General features: G+C 37.7%; 1 protein-coding gene across 4 annotated transcripts in view; it reads left to right on the top strand.

Moving 5' to 3' along the window:
• Positions 1 to 15,389, top strand: part of GABRA3 (gamma-aminobutyric acid type A receptor subunit alpha3) — a 354,529-nt gene that overhangs the window by 132,946 nt on the left and 206,194 nt on the right. For all 4 annotated transcript variants that reach the window (XM_045820553.1, XM_045820551.1, XM_045820552.1 and 1 more), the window contains one exon: positions 2,391 to 2,512. In XM_045820553.1, the coding sequence (XP_045676509.1) occupies positions 2,391 to 2,512 (122 nt within the window). The remainder of the gene's footprint in view (positions 1 to 2,390; positions 2,513 to 15,389) is intronic.

Genomic DNA, 15,389 nt, shown 5'->3' with positions numbered 1-15,389 from the left:
GATTTATTAATGATGGCCTTTCTGACCAATGTGAAGTGGTATCTCATTGTGGTTTTAATTTGCATTTCTCTGATGGCTAGTGATGCTGAACATCCTGTCATATGTCTATGGGACCTCTGTATGTCTTCCTTGGAGAAGTGTCTGTTCAGGTCCTTTGCTGACTTTTTAATTGGATTGCTTGTCTTCCTGGTGTGGAGACATGCGAGTATTTTATGTATTTTGGAGATCAATCCCTTGTCCAAGTTATCACTGGCAGTTGTGTTTTCCCATTTGCAATAGCCACATGCTGGAAACTGCCTAAGTGTCCTTCAGTAAGTAAATGAGTGAATCATAAAACTGTGGTATATTTACACAGTGGAATGCTACACAGCAGTAGGGGAGATTGAACTCCTACCTTTTGTGATGGCGTAGATGGAACTGTAGAGTATTATGCTAAGTGAAATAAGCCCAGTGTTGAAAGGTGAATACCATATGATCTCACTTGTAAGTGGAAGCTAATGAACAAAATAAATAAATGAGCAAATTAAATCCAGAGGCATGGAAACAAGGAACACACTGAGAGGGACAAGAGTATAGAGCAAAGGGAGTAAGAGAAGAAGGGTGAGGAAAGGCCTAGTTAAAGAACAAGTATAAATGACCCATGGACATGGGAAATAGGGTGGGGATTGACTGTGGGAGCAGTGGGTGGGCAGGGCAGTGGAAAGTGATGGGGGAAAATTGGGACAACTGTAAAAGAACAACAATACAAAAAATTTACACAAACATTCAGTCAGAAATGAAGGATACACTAATTGAAATAAAGAACAATTCACAAGGAATCAACAGGTGAATGGATGAATCTGAGAATTAAATCAGTGATTTGCAATATAAGGAAGCAAAACCCAAAGAATTAGAACAGTAAAAAGAGAAAAGAATTTAAAAAAATGAGGCTAGTGTAAGGAGTCTCTGGGACAATGTCTAGTACATCAACGTTTGCATCATAGGGGTGCCAGAAGGAAAAGAGAGAATGTGAGATGTTCTCATGTGTTTTAGAAATAATGAAACTAAACTTCCCTAAGTTGGTGAAGGAAATAGACATAGTGGTCCAGGAAGCAAAGACAGTCCAAAACAGGATGAACCCAAAGAAGTGCACACCAAGACACACATCATATAATTAAAATGCCAAAGTTAAAGACAAAGAGTGAATCTTAAAAGCAACAAGAGAAAAGCAGTTAGTTACCTAAGGGAACTCCCATGAGACTGACTGTCAATTGATTTCTCAAAAGAAATTTTGCAGGCTAGAAGAGACCTGGCAGGAAATAATCAATGTGATGAAAGGCAAGGACCTACAACCAATATTACTCTACCCTGCAAAGCTATCATCTAGAATTGAAGGACAGATAATGAGCTTTCTAGACAAGAAAAATCTTAAGGAGTTTGTCACCACCAAAACAGTATTATATGAAATGTTAAAGGGTCTTGTTAAATAAGAAGAAGGTTGAAACTATGAACAATAAAATGGCAATGAGTACATATCTTTCAGCAGTTGAGTTTGAAAACCAAAACAAGCAGTCACAACAAAAACAGAGTCATAGATACAGAGAATGTTTTGATGCCAAATGGAAGGGGAGCAGGGGTGATGGGCAAAAAAGATAATGGATTAAGAAGTACGAATTGGTAATTACTGAATAGTCATGGGGATGCAAATTACAGCATAAGGAATAGAATAGCCAAAGAACATATATACATGACCCATGAATATGGACAAGGGTGTGGGGATTGCCTGAGGGAATTGGGGGGATGGGTAGAGAGGAGCAAAGTGGGACAACTGGAACAACTATAATAGCATAAACAATAAAATATAATTAAAACAGAGTCCTGGTAGCTTTAACATTTAATGGATTACTATTGTTTTGTTTCCCTATTTCCATAGGGTGAGAGGTAGATAGAGTAGATGCAGTTCAAAGACTTGTCTGGTTCTGTTGTTCAGTGAACCTCTGTTTCTTTAGGCTAGAGGAGATATAAGTTCTTAGTAACAAAATTTTCGTTGTTTTATTTTGAGGCCCTTTCATTTATATAACAAAATTTGCTAAATAAACTTTATGCCAGGTACAGTTTCCAGGGACATTCTGTCCAGGACCCCTGCTTGTTTTTCTTACTGCTTTGTTGGGGCTGGGCCATTTGTTTGGTAAATTTCATGTCAATGCTACAGTAAGAGCTCAAGTACAGGACCACTGTCTGCCTCCTACACAGGTAATAATTGTGACAAACAGGAAGTGCTTGCTGTTCTGGTTAAGATGCAAGGCTATTTAATTGACCCAGTCTATTGATTGAAATCTTCTTGAGTTAAAGTATTTAGACATGTAATTCTTTCCTATTATTTTTCATTTCCTTTTCTTCTACTGCACCAGACTCTCTCCCAAGCATGCCCCAGATATTCCTGATGACAGCACTGACAACATCACTATCTTCACCAGAATCTTAGATCGTCTTCTGGACGGCTACGACAACCGGCTGCGACCTGGGCTTGGAGGTCAGTTACTATTTTAAGAAGTTCCACTTGGCTATTGCCATGTCAAAAGATTCTTAGAGTTCCTTTAGTAGTCTGAAAGTTAATATAAGCTGTCTCTTCCTTCTGAACACTGGAAATTATTTCTAACCCTTTATTTCAATTGTCAGTCTCTGATCTGGTTTTGGAAGTTTCTGAATTTCACTTAGTAAATGCATATAGGATATTACATCCAGTGGCCAAGCCCATTACTGGTAATGAAATACCAGTCTATGACTGGATGTCAGATGGGGCCCAAGAACAGCTGGGAAACATACCTTTGTTCTCAAAACCCTGAGCACATATCAGCTTGACATTGTAAATAGGAACAATCTGCCTTCTAGGTTGTACAATAGTTGGCTATCAGTGTAGCATGATCAGCGATATGATCACAATGAGGTAAATGCATTATAATACATCATGGCTGTATTTAAAAGGCAAGTTTGCAAATGCATATGTTAACTTTTTCCAGAACCACTTGAGATTTAGGTGCAGATATCATGTCCCTTTGTCCATAAACACTTCAGTGTGTATTTCTTTAGAAAAATATTTTATAAAATTGCAAAGGAATTATAAATTCAGAAAGTGTAACCTGAATAAACTATTTTCTAATTTGTAGTCCATATTCAATGTTTGTCAGTTATCTCCAAAGTGTTCCTTATAGGAGTTTTCCATGGTATAGAATTCAGTCCAGGATTATGTCCTGCATTTATTTCACATCTTATTAACTTATAATCTGGTATAGTTACTCAGTCTTTGTCTTTTATGACATTGATTTGATTTTCCCTACTCATTTTTGGAAGAAATACAAGAGTTAATTGTGTTTTCTCAGTGCATTACTCAAAAAAGGGATATGATGTTTGTTTGCACTATTGTAAGTACTATTAGTTGCGATGTTTGTCATGTTATTACACATAAAATTACCATGATTTCAGTATACCATTAATAAATAATTTATGAGACAGTGCTTTGAGATTATTATAAGATTGCACCCAATAGACACAATAGTTTTTTTTTTAATTTTAGTTGTTGTTCAAGTACAGTTTCCTGCCTTTTACCCACATCCCAGCCTACCCCCCAGCCCTCCCCACATCCCTGCCATTTCTACCACCACCCTTGTTATTGTCTATGTGTCCTTTATACTTGTTCCTACAAACCGTTCACTGTTTTCCCCTGAAATTTCCTCCCCTCTCCCCTCTGGTCACTGTCAGCCTGTTCTCATATTGAGTGTTTTTAGTTATATTTTGCTTGTTTGTTTGTTTTGTTGATTAGGATCCTGTTAAAGAAGAACGTAGAGCCGTAAACTCCGTCTGAAATAGTATGGTATTTGTCTTTCATAGCCTGACTTATTTTGCTTAGCATAATGCTTTCCAGATCCATCCATACTGTCCCAAAGGGTAGGAGCTCCTTCTTTATTACTGCTGCATAGAATTCCATTGTATGAATGTACCATAGTTTTTTGATCCATTCAGTTACTGATGGGCACCTAGGTTGCTTCCAATACTTGGCTATTGTAAATTGTGCTTCTATGAATATTGGGGTGCATAGGTTCTTTTGGATTGGTGTTTCAAGGTTCTTAAGATATAATCCCAGGAGTGGAATTGCTGGATCAAAAGGCAGATCCATTTTTAGTTTTCTGAGAAAATAACATGCTGTTTTCCATACTGTTGTACCAGTTTGCAATCCCAACAACAGTGCACTAGGGTTCCCTTTTCTCCACAACCTCTCCAACACTTGTTATTTGTTGCTCTGTTTATGATGGCCATTCTGACAGGTGTGAAGTCATATCTCACTGTGGTTTTAATTTGCATCTCTCTGATTGCTAGCGATATTGAGCATCTTTTCATGTGTCTCTGGACACTCTGATGTCCTCCTTGGAGAAGTGTCTGTTCAAGTCCTTTGCCCGTTTTTTAATTGGGTTGCTTGTCTTCTTAGAGTGGAGTCATATGAGTTTTTTCTATATTTTGGAGATTAAACCCTTGTCTGAGGCATCATTGGCAAATATCTTTTCCCGTATGATTGGTTCTCTTTTTATTTTAATGATGTTTTCTTTAGCTGGACAGAAACTTTTTATTTGATGAGATCACATTTGTTTACTCTTTCCTTTATGTCCCTTGCTCTAGGGGACATGTAAGTGAAAATATTGCTGTGTGAAATATCTGAGATTTTCCTGCCTATGTTCTCCTCTAGGACTTTAATGGTATCAAGACTTATATTTAAATATTGTATCCATCTTGAATTTATTTTTTGTATGATGTAAGTTGGTGCTTGAGTTTCATTTTCATTATGTGTAGCTGTCCAACTCTCCCTACACCATTTGTTGAAGAGGCTATTTTTACTGCATTTTATGTTGCTGCCCTCTTTGCCAAATATTAATTGATCATAGAGACTTGGGTTTATTTCTGGGCATTCTGTTCTGTTCCACTGGTCTATCGGTCAGTTTTTATGCCAGTACCAAGCTGTTTTGATTACAGTGGCCTTGTAATACTTTTTTGTATCAGGTATTGTGATCCCTCCTACTTTGCTCTTCTTTTTCAAAATTTCAGCAGCTATTCAGGGTTGTTTATGGTTCCATATGAATTTTTGAAGTGTTTGTTCTATGTCTGTGAAATATGCCATTGGTACTTTAATAGGTATTGCATTGAATGTGTATATTGCTTTGGGTAGTATGGACATTTTGATGATGTTAATTCTTCTGATCCATGAACACGGTATGTGTTTCCATTTGTTTGTGTCTTCCTTGATTTCTTTCTTCAGTGTTGTGTAGTTTTCTGAGTACAGATCTTTTACATCCTTGGTTAGGTTTACTCCGAGGTACGTTATTTTCTTGTTGATATATCAAATAGGATTTTTTTCCTGATTTGTGTTTCTGATGTTTCACTGTTGGTTTACAAACATGCCTTTGGTTTCTGGATATTAACTTTGTATCCCACAGGTTTGCCAAATTCATTTATTAGGTTGAGCAATTTTTGGGCAGAGTCTGTAGGATTTTCTGTGTACACTGTCATGTGATCTGCAAACAATGACAGTTTTGTTTCCTCCTTTCTGATTTGGGTGCCTTTTATTTCCTTTTTGTGTCTGATCACTGTGGCTAAAACTTCCAATACTATGTTGAATAGAAGTGGTGACAGTGTACATCCTTGTCTTGTTCCTGATCTTAGTGGAAAAGCTTTTAGTTTTTTCTCATTGAGTATGATGTTGGCTGTAGGTCTCTCATATATGGCCTTTATTATGTTGAGGAATACTCCCTTTATTCCCACTTTGCTGAGTGTTTTTATCATAAATGGGTGCTGTGCCTTATCAGATGCTTTTTCCACATCTTTTGATATGATCAAATGATTTTTGTCTTTGTTTATGTGAAGTATTACATTTATTGATTTGTGAATAATAATACCATCCTTCATCTGTGGGATAAATCTCACTTGGTCATGGTGTATGATCTTTTTAATGTATTGTTGGATGCGGTTTGCCAATATTTTGTTGAGTAATTTAATGTCTATGTTCATCAGCAATATTGGCCTGAGGTTTTCTTTCTTTGTTATGTCTTTATCTTATTTTGGGACTAGGATGATGCTGGCTTTGTATAAAGAGTTTGAGAATATTCCCTCTTCTTGGATTTTTTGGAACAGTCTGAGAAAGATAGGGATTATCTCTTCCTTAAATGCTTTGTAGAATTCTCCTGTGAGAAGCCCCTATCTGGTCCAGGGCTTTTGTGTGTTGGGAGTTTTTTTGATTACCGCTTCTATTTCATCTGCTGTTATTGGTCTCTTCAGGCTTTCTGCTTTTTCTTCATTGAGTTTTGGAATATTATATTTTTATAGAAATTTTGGAATATAGTTCTTCACCATAATTTCTTACAATCCTTTGTATTTCTGTGGTATCAGTTGTAATCTCTCCTCTTTCATTTCTGATTGTGTTTATTTGGGTCTTCTCTGTTCTTTTCTTGATGAGCCTGCTTAGAGGGTTGTGGATTTTGTTTATCTTTTCAAAGAACCAGCTCCTGGATTCATTGATCTTTAGAATTGTGCTTTTAGTCTCTGCGTCATTTAATTCCACTCTGATCTTGGTTATTTCCTTCCTTCTACTTGCTCTGGGCTGTCTTTGTTGTTCTTCCTTGAGTTCTTGTAGGCATAGGGTTAGGTTGTTTGTTTGAAATATTTCTATCTTTTTTTTTGGTAGGCCTGTATCACTATGAACTTCCCTCTCAGGAGTGCCTTCACTGTGTCCCATAAGTTTTGTGTTGTTGTGAGTTCATTTTCATTTGTTTCCAGAAGCTTTTTGATTTCTTCCCTAATTTCTTTCTTGACCCATTCATTGTTTAATAGTATGCTATTCAATCTCCATGATTTTGAGTGTTTTTGGTTTTTTCCCTTGGGGTTGGTTTCTAGTTACAGTCCCTTGTGGTCAGAGAACTTGGTGTAATTTCAATTGTCTTGAATTTGTTTAGGCTTGTTTTGTGTCCTATCATGTGGCCTATCTTTGAAAATGTTCCACGTGCATTTGAAAAGAATGTGTATTTAGCTTCTTTGGGATTAAGGGCTCTGTACATGTCAGTTAAAGTCCATTTCATCTAGGGTATTGTTCAATGCCACCATATCTTTGTTGACATTGTGTTTGGAAGATCTGTCCATTTTTGGCAGTGGGGTGTTAAAATTCCCTACTATAATTGTGTTGCTGTTAATATCTTTCTTGAAGTCCTCTAAGATTTTCTTTATTGTATTTGGGTACTCCTATGTTCGGTGCATATATATTTACAACATTTATGTCTTCTTGGTGGATTCTTCCCTTGAGTAATATGAAGTGTCCTTGTGGGTCTCTTTTTATGGCCCTTTTTTGAAGTCTATTTTGTCTGATATGAGGATGGCTGCCCCAGCTTTTTTTCCTGTCCATTTGCTTGGAAAATTTGTTTCCACCTCTTCAATTTCAGTCTGTATAGGTCTTTTGTCCTGAGGTGGGTCTCTTGTAGGCAGCATATGTGTGGGTCATGTTTTCTTATCCAATCAGCTATTCTATGTCTTTTGATTGGAGCATTTAATCCATTTATGTTTAAGGTTATTATTGATAGGTACTTATCCATTGCCTTTTATGTACCTGTGTTCCTCTGTCTCCCTCCCTCTCTCCCTCTCTCTCTCTCTCTCTCTCTCTCTCTCTCTCTCTGTCTCTGTCTCTCTCTTCCTTCCTTTCCTTAAAACAACACCTTTAGTGTCTCTTGCAGAGCTGGTTTTGTGGAGGTATATTCTTTTAGACTTTTTTTTTTTGGTCTGGGAAGCTCCTTATTTGGCCTTCTATCTTGATTGAGAGCCTTGCTGGGTAAAGTAGCCTTGGTTGCAGGCCTCTGGTTCTCATTACTTGGAATATTTCTTGCCATCCTCTTCTGGCTTGGAGTGTTTCCATTGAGAAGTCAGCTGCTAACCTTATCAGGGTTCCCTTGTATGTTACTTCTTGTTTCTGCCTTGCTGCCCTTAAGATTCTCTCTTTGTCTTGGTATTTTGCCATTTTAATTATAATATGTCTTGAAGTGGGCCTCTTTGGGTTCCTCTTGATTGGGAATCTTTGCATTTCCTGGATTTGTGTGACCTTTTCTGTCATCAAATTAGGGAAGTTTTCCATCATTACTTTTTCAAATATGTTTTCTATCCCTTGCTCTTCTCCTTCTGGTATCCCTATTATACGGGTATTATTACATTTCATATTGTCTTGCATTTCTCTTAATCCCTCTTCATTTTTTCTGAGCCTCTTTTCCTTTCCTTGCTCTTTCTGGATGTTTTTTTTCTCCTTTATCCTCCAGGTCACTGATCCGATCTTCTTCATCAATCCTGCTTTTGATTCCATCTAGTGTGTTCTTCAGTTCAGAAATTATACTCTTCATTTCCTCTTGGCCCTTGTCGATAGTTTCAATTTCCTTTTTCATGTTGATATAGTTTGCAGTGAGTTCATTGTAGTTTCCTTGTAGTTTCTGGTAGCTTGTTGTGAGCTCATTGAGCTTCCTGATAACCATTGCTTTGAATTCAATATATGATAGTTGACTTGCCTCTATTTCATTTAGCATTCTTTCTGAGGCTTCTTCCTTTCTTTTCATTTGGGGATTGTTTCTTTGTCTCCCCATTGTTTGTGAGACTCTTCTTGTTTGCCTCAGCTTTTTATTGGTCTGTTCTGGCTCCCTGGGTTTATGGTGTGAAATTCTGTGGTAGAATACATGTGAGATTCAGTGGTGCAGTATCCTTGATCTCTGAAGCTCACTAGTCTTGGGCTGTCATTTAAGTTGGCTCTTTGTTTATCTTTGGGTTTTGATTGTTGTTGGGTCTTTCTTTGGTGGGTCCTTCCCAGCAGCTGGTTAACTGAGGGTCACTCTGTCCACCACCTCTTGTATTTTATTGTTCTGGTGTGGGCAAGTTGTGTTCAAGCTGGTTCTTCCATGTGTACAATGTTTTAAGGATTCTCTCTTGCTCTTGTTCAGTTGTTTGTACTGGGTAGTTACTCCACTATTTAGTTGTATTTCTAGATAGGTCCCTGATTGAGGTTTGTGTGGTTTCCACTCCCTTCTTCACCTTCTTTTGTTGTTCTCTGTTGGTGGTTCCTTTGTTGTTTGGTTTCCTCTTCCAGTGAGTATCCTGGTGTTCACTGCTTCCACCTCTTGTTGGTTTCAAACTGGCCAAACTGGTTTTTCTGGCCTTGCTGGCTTCAGCAGGCTGAGTGGGGATTGGTATGGATTTTCTCTCTTCCAAATCTGCACTTAGTCAGTCTCATGCACTCTCTGCAGAGCTAGCCTGGTGCTTCTCCCTGGCGCCTTGGGTGTGGGATCCAGTTCTTCCTCAGAGCACTCTTTCCCAGGGAGTTACCACTGTGGGCTGAGGTGTAGCCACGCATGCTCTCGGCCAGGCTGCCTCAGTCCCACAGGTTCGGGTGTGCCCTTCCCAGTGCTACGGGGGCACACAGTGCCTTCCATGCAACCTCGGGATCACTTCCAGGCAGTGTGGGGAGTAGGCCAGAGCAATTGCTGCAGTAGAATTCCCCAAACACTTTCTCTCTTTTCACTTTTTCTTTTTGAGAAATTCCTCCTACTCAAGCCTGCCGCTCCATACAATGGCCTGGCCTCTCACACAGCCCAATTCTCCAGCCAGACCGGTAACAGGGTCAGGGCCTATCACTGTGGGACTCTCAACTCTGCTGGCATCCATAGACTCTGTGGGTGCTCAGAGCCCCTGTGCGTTTTCCACTTAGCCCTTATTCCCCTCTCTGTGACTTCAAGCAACCAGGTCTCTTCTGGTACTGCTTAAATCTTGTTTGGCCAGGGAGGGAACAGTTGATCAGGCTCTCTCCCAAGGACTCTGTGGGAAACCTGGCAGTGGGCACTGGGCCTGGGGCTGCAGCCGCCCTGGTCCCCACACTGGTCCCTGAGACCTTATTGTCCTGAAGCACTCTCCTTACTGTCCGTTTTTTCAGTGTCTGCTATAATTTTTGGTCTCTTATTTTCATATATGCTGGGTACTGTTGGCTGTTTGCTCTGTTCCTCTGTAGATAGGCTAGGTTTTTCTCCTGTGTGTAGGCATAAATGTTATCTACTTCTTTCTATCTCACCACCATCAGAAAAGTGTGGTAGTGGTCTTACAACCACATAGGTCTTTTTATGATCCAAATGGCCTTTATGTTATAATTCTTTTATCTATTATACCCACATTCAATGAAAACCACACAAGAAAATGTAATCTTTCTATTTTAGCAGACATAACTATTGCAAAGAATTTAAAAAGAAAAAACTTATATGGCATTTTTCCAGATTTTCTATTTCTTTTGCTCTTTTTATATTCCTGAATATCTAATTATCCTCCAGTATTATTTCTTTTGAGTCTGAAGAACTTTCTTTAAAATTTCTTAGAGAACAAATCTGCTAGTAACCATCTCTTGTCTTTTTAAATCTGAAAATATCTTTATTTTAACCTCATTCCTAAAACATATTTGTACTGGATATAGAATGATGAGGTTGACTGTTGTTTTCCTTTTAAATTTCTTGTTATTCAAGTACAGTTGTCTCCATTTTCACCACCCCACGCCCCCACCCCACCCATTTCTGCCTCTCACCGTTGAATCTACTTTCTTTGGCTTTTTCCATGTCTCCTTTACAGATGTTCTTTGATGGCTCTTCCCCTATAATACATCTCCCGCCTCATCTCTGGTAACTGTCAGTTTATTCTTTATTCCATGATCTCTGGTTGTATTTTCCTTGCTTGTTTGTTTTGTTGATTAGGTTATACTTATAGGTGAGTTCCTATAGTATTTCTTTCACTGCCTGGCTTATTTTACTTAGCACAATGCTTTCCAGTTCCATCCATGCTGTCATGAAGGGTAAGAGCTCCTTTCTTTCTGTTGTGTACTATTCCATTATGTAAAATACCACAGTTTTTTTTTTATTTTTTAATTTCACTGTTGTTCAAGTACAGTTGTCTGCATTTAACCCTGCCTCTCCCTGCCACCCTAACTATCCCCACCCTGCTCCCTTGATTCTACCCTCCCTTGGTTTTGTCCATGTGTCCTTTATATTTGTTCCTGAAAACCCTTCACACTTTTCACCACATTATCACCTCCCATCTCCCCTCAGGTTACTGGCTGTTTGTTCTTAATTTCAATGTTGCTGGTTATATTTTTATTGCTTGTTTGTTTTTATTGATTGGGTTTCACTTAAAGGTGAGATCATATGGTATTTGTATTTCACCACCTGGCATACTTCACTTAGCATAATGTTCTCTAGTTCCATCCATGTTGTCCCAAAGGGTAGGAGCTCCTTCTTTCTTTCTGCTGAACAGTATTTCATCATGTAAATGTACCATAGTTTTTAGATCCATTCTTTACTGTTGGGCATTTAGGCTGCTTCTAGTATTTGCCTATTGTAAATTGTGCTGCTATGAACATTGGGGTGCATAGGTTGTTTTATGTTGGTGTTTCAGGGTTCTTAAGGTGTAATCCAAACAATGGTAGTGCTGGATCAAAAGCCACTTCCATTTTTAGTTTTCTGTGGAAATTCCATACTGTTTTCCACAGTGGATGCACCAGTCTACATTTCCACCAACAGTTCGTTAGGGCTCCCTTTTCTCCCTATCCTAACACTTGTTGTTTGTTGATTTATTTCTGATGGCCATCACACTGATATGAAGTGGTATCTCCTTGTGGTTTTAATTTGCATCTCTCTGATGGCTAGTGATGCTGAGCATCTTTTCATATGTCTCTCAGCCTTTTGTATGTCCTCCTTTGAGCAGTGTCTGTTGAAGTCCTTAGCCGATTTTTTAATTGGGTTGTCTTCCTGGAGTGGAGTCATGTGAGTTCTTTATATATTTTGGAGATCAAACCTTTTTACAAGGTATCATTGGCAAATATGTTTTCCCATATGGTTGATTCTCTTTTAATTTTAGTGCTGTTTTCTTTACCTGTGCATAAGCTTTTTATTTTGACGAGATCCCATTTTTTTATTCTTTCCTTTATGTCCCTTGCCCTAGGGGACATATTGGTGAAAATATTGCTGCATGAAATATCTGAGATTTTCCTGTCTATGTTCTCTTCTAGGACTTTTATGGTGTCACAAGGTATATTTAAGTCTTTTATCGATCTTGAATTTATTTTTGTGTATGGTGTAAGTTGGGGATTGAGGTTCTTTCTTTCTCTTTCTTTCTTTTTGCTCATTTTGTCTATTATTAATTGGCCATAGAGACTTGTGTTTATTTCTGGGTTTTCTATTCTGTTCCATTGGTCTATGTGTCTGTTCTTATGCCAATACCAGGTTGTTTTTATTACAGCAGCCTTGTAATAGAGTTTGATATCAGGTATCGTGATCCCTCCTACTTTGTTCTTGTTTCTCAAAGTTGCCATGGCTATTTGGTGTCATTTAAGTTCCATATAATTTTTCAAATGTTTGTTTTATACCTGTGAAATATGTCATTGACATTTTAATAGGGATTGCATTGAATCTATAAATTGCTTTGGGTAGTATGAACATTTTCATGATATTGATTCTCCCAATCCATAAACGCAGTACATGCTTCCATTTATTTGTGTCTTCCTTAATTTCTTTCGTCAGTGTTGTGTAGTTTTCTTAGTACAGGTCTTTTACCTCCATTTTTAGGTTTATTCCTAGGTACTTTATTTTTCATGTTGCTATAGCAAATGGGATTTTATTCCTGATTTCTGATTCTTATGTTTCATTGTTTGTGTTTAAAAATGCCTTCAATTTCTGAATATTGACTTTGAACCCTGCTGTTTTTTCCAAATTCACTTATTAGATTCAGTAGTTTTTGGTGGAGTCTATAGAGTTTTCTTTTTTTTTTAAGATTTTATTTATTTATTTTTAGAGAGGGCAAAGGGAGGGAGGGAGGGGGAGAGAGAGAGAGAGAGAGAGAGAAGCATCAATGTGCAGTTGCTGGGGGCCATGGCCTGCAACCCAGGCATGTGCCCTGACTGGGAATTGAACCTGTGACACTTTGGTTCACAGCCCACGCTCATTCCACTGAGCTACACCAGCCAGGGTTAGAGTTTTCTATGTACACTATTATGTCATCTGAAAACAGTGACACTTTTACTCCCTCCTTTCCTATTTAGATGCCTTTTATTTGTTTTTCTTGTCTGATCACTATGGCTAAGACTTCCAATACTATACTGAATAAAAGTGGTGAAAGTGGACATGCTTGTCTTGGTCCTGATCATAGTGTGAAAGCTTTTACCTTTTGCCTGTTGAGTGTGATAGTGGCTGTAGGTTTCTCTTAGATGGCCTTTCTCATGTTGAGGAATGCTCCCTCTACTCCAACTTTGCTGAGTGTTTTATCATAAATGGGTATTATACCTATCAAATACGTTTTCCACATCTATTGATATGATTATGTGGTTCTTGTGTTTCCTTTTGCTTGTGTGATGTATTACATTTATTGATTTGTGCACATTGTACCATCCTTGCATTTCTGGGATGAATCCCACTTCATCATGGTGTATGATCTTTTTAATGTATTTGTGGATGCGATTTTGCAATATTTTGTTGACTATTTTAGCATCTATGTTTGTGAGCAGTATTGGCCTATAATCTTTCTTTGTTGTGTCTATATCTGGTTTTGGGATTAGAATGATGCTGGCTTTTATAAAGAGTTTGAGAGTATTCCCTCCTCTTGGATTTTTTGGAGTAGTCTGAGAAAGATAAGGGTTAGCTCTTCTTTAAATGTTTTGTAATATTCTCCTGTGAAACCATCTAGTCCAGGGCTTTTGTGTGTCAGAAGATTACTGCTTCTATTTCATCAGCTGTTATTAGTCTGTTCAGGCTTTCTGCTTCTTCACAGAGTTTTGGAAGATTATATTTTTCTAGAAATTTGTCCATTTCACCTAGGTTTTCAAATTTCTTGGCATATAGTTGTTTGTAGTTACTTCTCACAATCCTTTGTATTTCTGTGGTATCAATTGTAATCTTTCCTCTTTCATTTCTGATTGTGTTTATTTTGTTCCTCTGTCTTTTTTTATTGATGGTCTGCTTAAAGGCCTGTTATTATTGTTTATATTTTCAAAGAACCAGCTCCTGGATTTATTGATCTTTTGGATTTTTGTTTTAGTCTCTATGTCACTTAATTCTGCTTTGATCTTGGTGACTGTTGTTTTCTTTAAGCATGAAATTTCACCATCTTGTGTAGTTTGTGATTTAATAATGTATCTTTAGTCTTTGAAAAAATTACTTCCCTTCACAGACTGTGGTATTTTCCAACAACTTCTGTCAAAATTTTTCTTTATCTTTGGTTATTGGCAGTTTGATTACATCTATGTATTGTTCCTTTTTTATTTTTTATGTTTGGAGCCTGGGAAACACTTTGAAATTATAAATTTATTTCTTCTATCCATCTTGAAAAACTTCTGGGCACTATTTCTTTAAGAATCGACCTGAATAGACACTTCTCCAAAGAGGCTATAAAGATGGTCAATGGACATATGAGAAGATGTTCAACATCATTTAGCCATCAGAGAGTTGCAATTAAAAATACAATGAGATATCACTCCATACCTGTGAGAATGTCCATCATTAATATATCAACAAACAGCAAGTCCTTGTGATGATGTGGAGAAAAAAGAACTTCAGTGCACTATTGATGGGAATGCAGACTGGTGCAGCTACTAAGAAAAAACAGTATGGTATATCCTGACAAAAACTAAAAATTGGACTGCATTTGGACAGGGCAATTCTGCTGCTGAAAATATACACTAAGAATCTCGAATCACCAATTCAAAAGAACTTATGAATTCCTATGTTCATAGTGGTACTATCTACTATAGCCAAGTGCTGGAAACAGCCTAAGTGTCCATCAGTAGATGAGTGGATCAAAGAACTGTGGTACTTTTACACAATGGAATACTATGAAAGAATGAACTTCTACATTTCTTAAGAACATGGATGGAACTGGAGAATATTATGCTAAATGAAATAAGCCAGTCAGTGAAAGAAACTACCATATGATATCACCTATAAGAGGAATCTAATGAACAAAATAAACTAATGAGCAAAATAGAACCACAGGCATGGAAATGTGGAGCAGACTGAAATTGATCACAGATATGGGCAGGGTAAATAACGGTAAAAAGAAGGGGAAGGTACTAGTCAAAGAACATGTATGCATTACCCCCAGATATGGACAACAGTGTGGGAGCAGGGAGTGACATGGTTGAAGGATAGCAAAGGGGGAAATATTGGGACAAATGTAATAGAACAACAATTAAAAATGATTAAATATATACACACACACACACACACACACACACACATATATATATATATATATATATATATATATATATATATATATATATATATTTCACTAATTTATTTCTCCTCTTTTTCTGGAGCTCCAGT

This window comes from Phyllostomus hastatus, unplaced genomic scaffold (assembly GCF_019186645.2).
Source record: "Phyllostomus hastatus isolate PE091 unplaced genomic scaffold, TTU_PhHast_1.1 phas_scaffold_397, whole genome shotgun sequence".
Classification (NCBI taxonomy): domain Eukaryota; kingdom Metazoa; phylum Chordata; class Mammalia; order Chiroptera; family Phyllostomidae; genus Phyllostomus; species Phyllostomus hastatus.
This window is presented reverse-complemented; position numbering and strand designations above follow the sequence as displayed.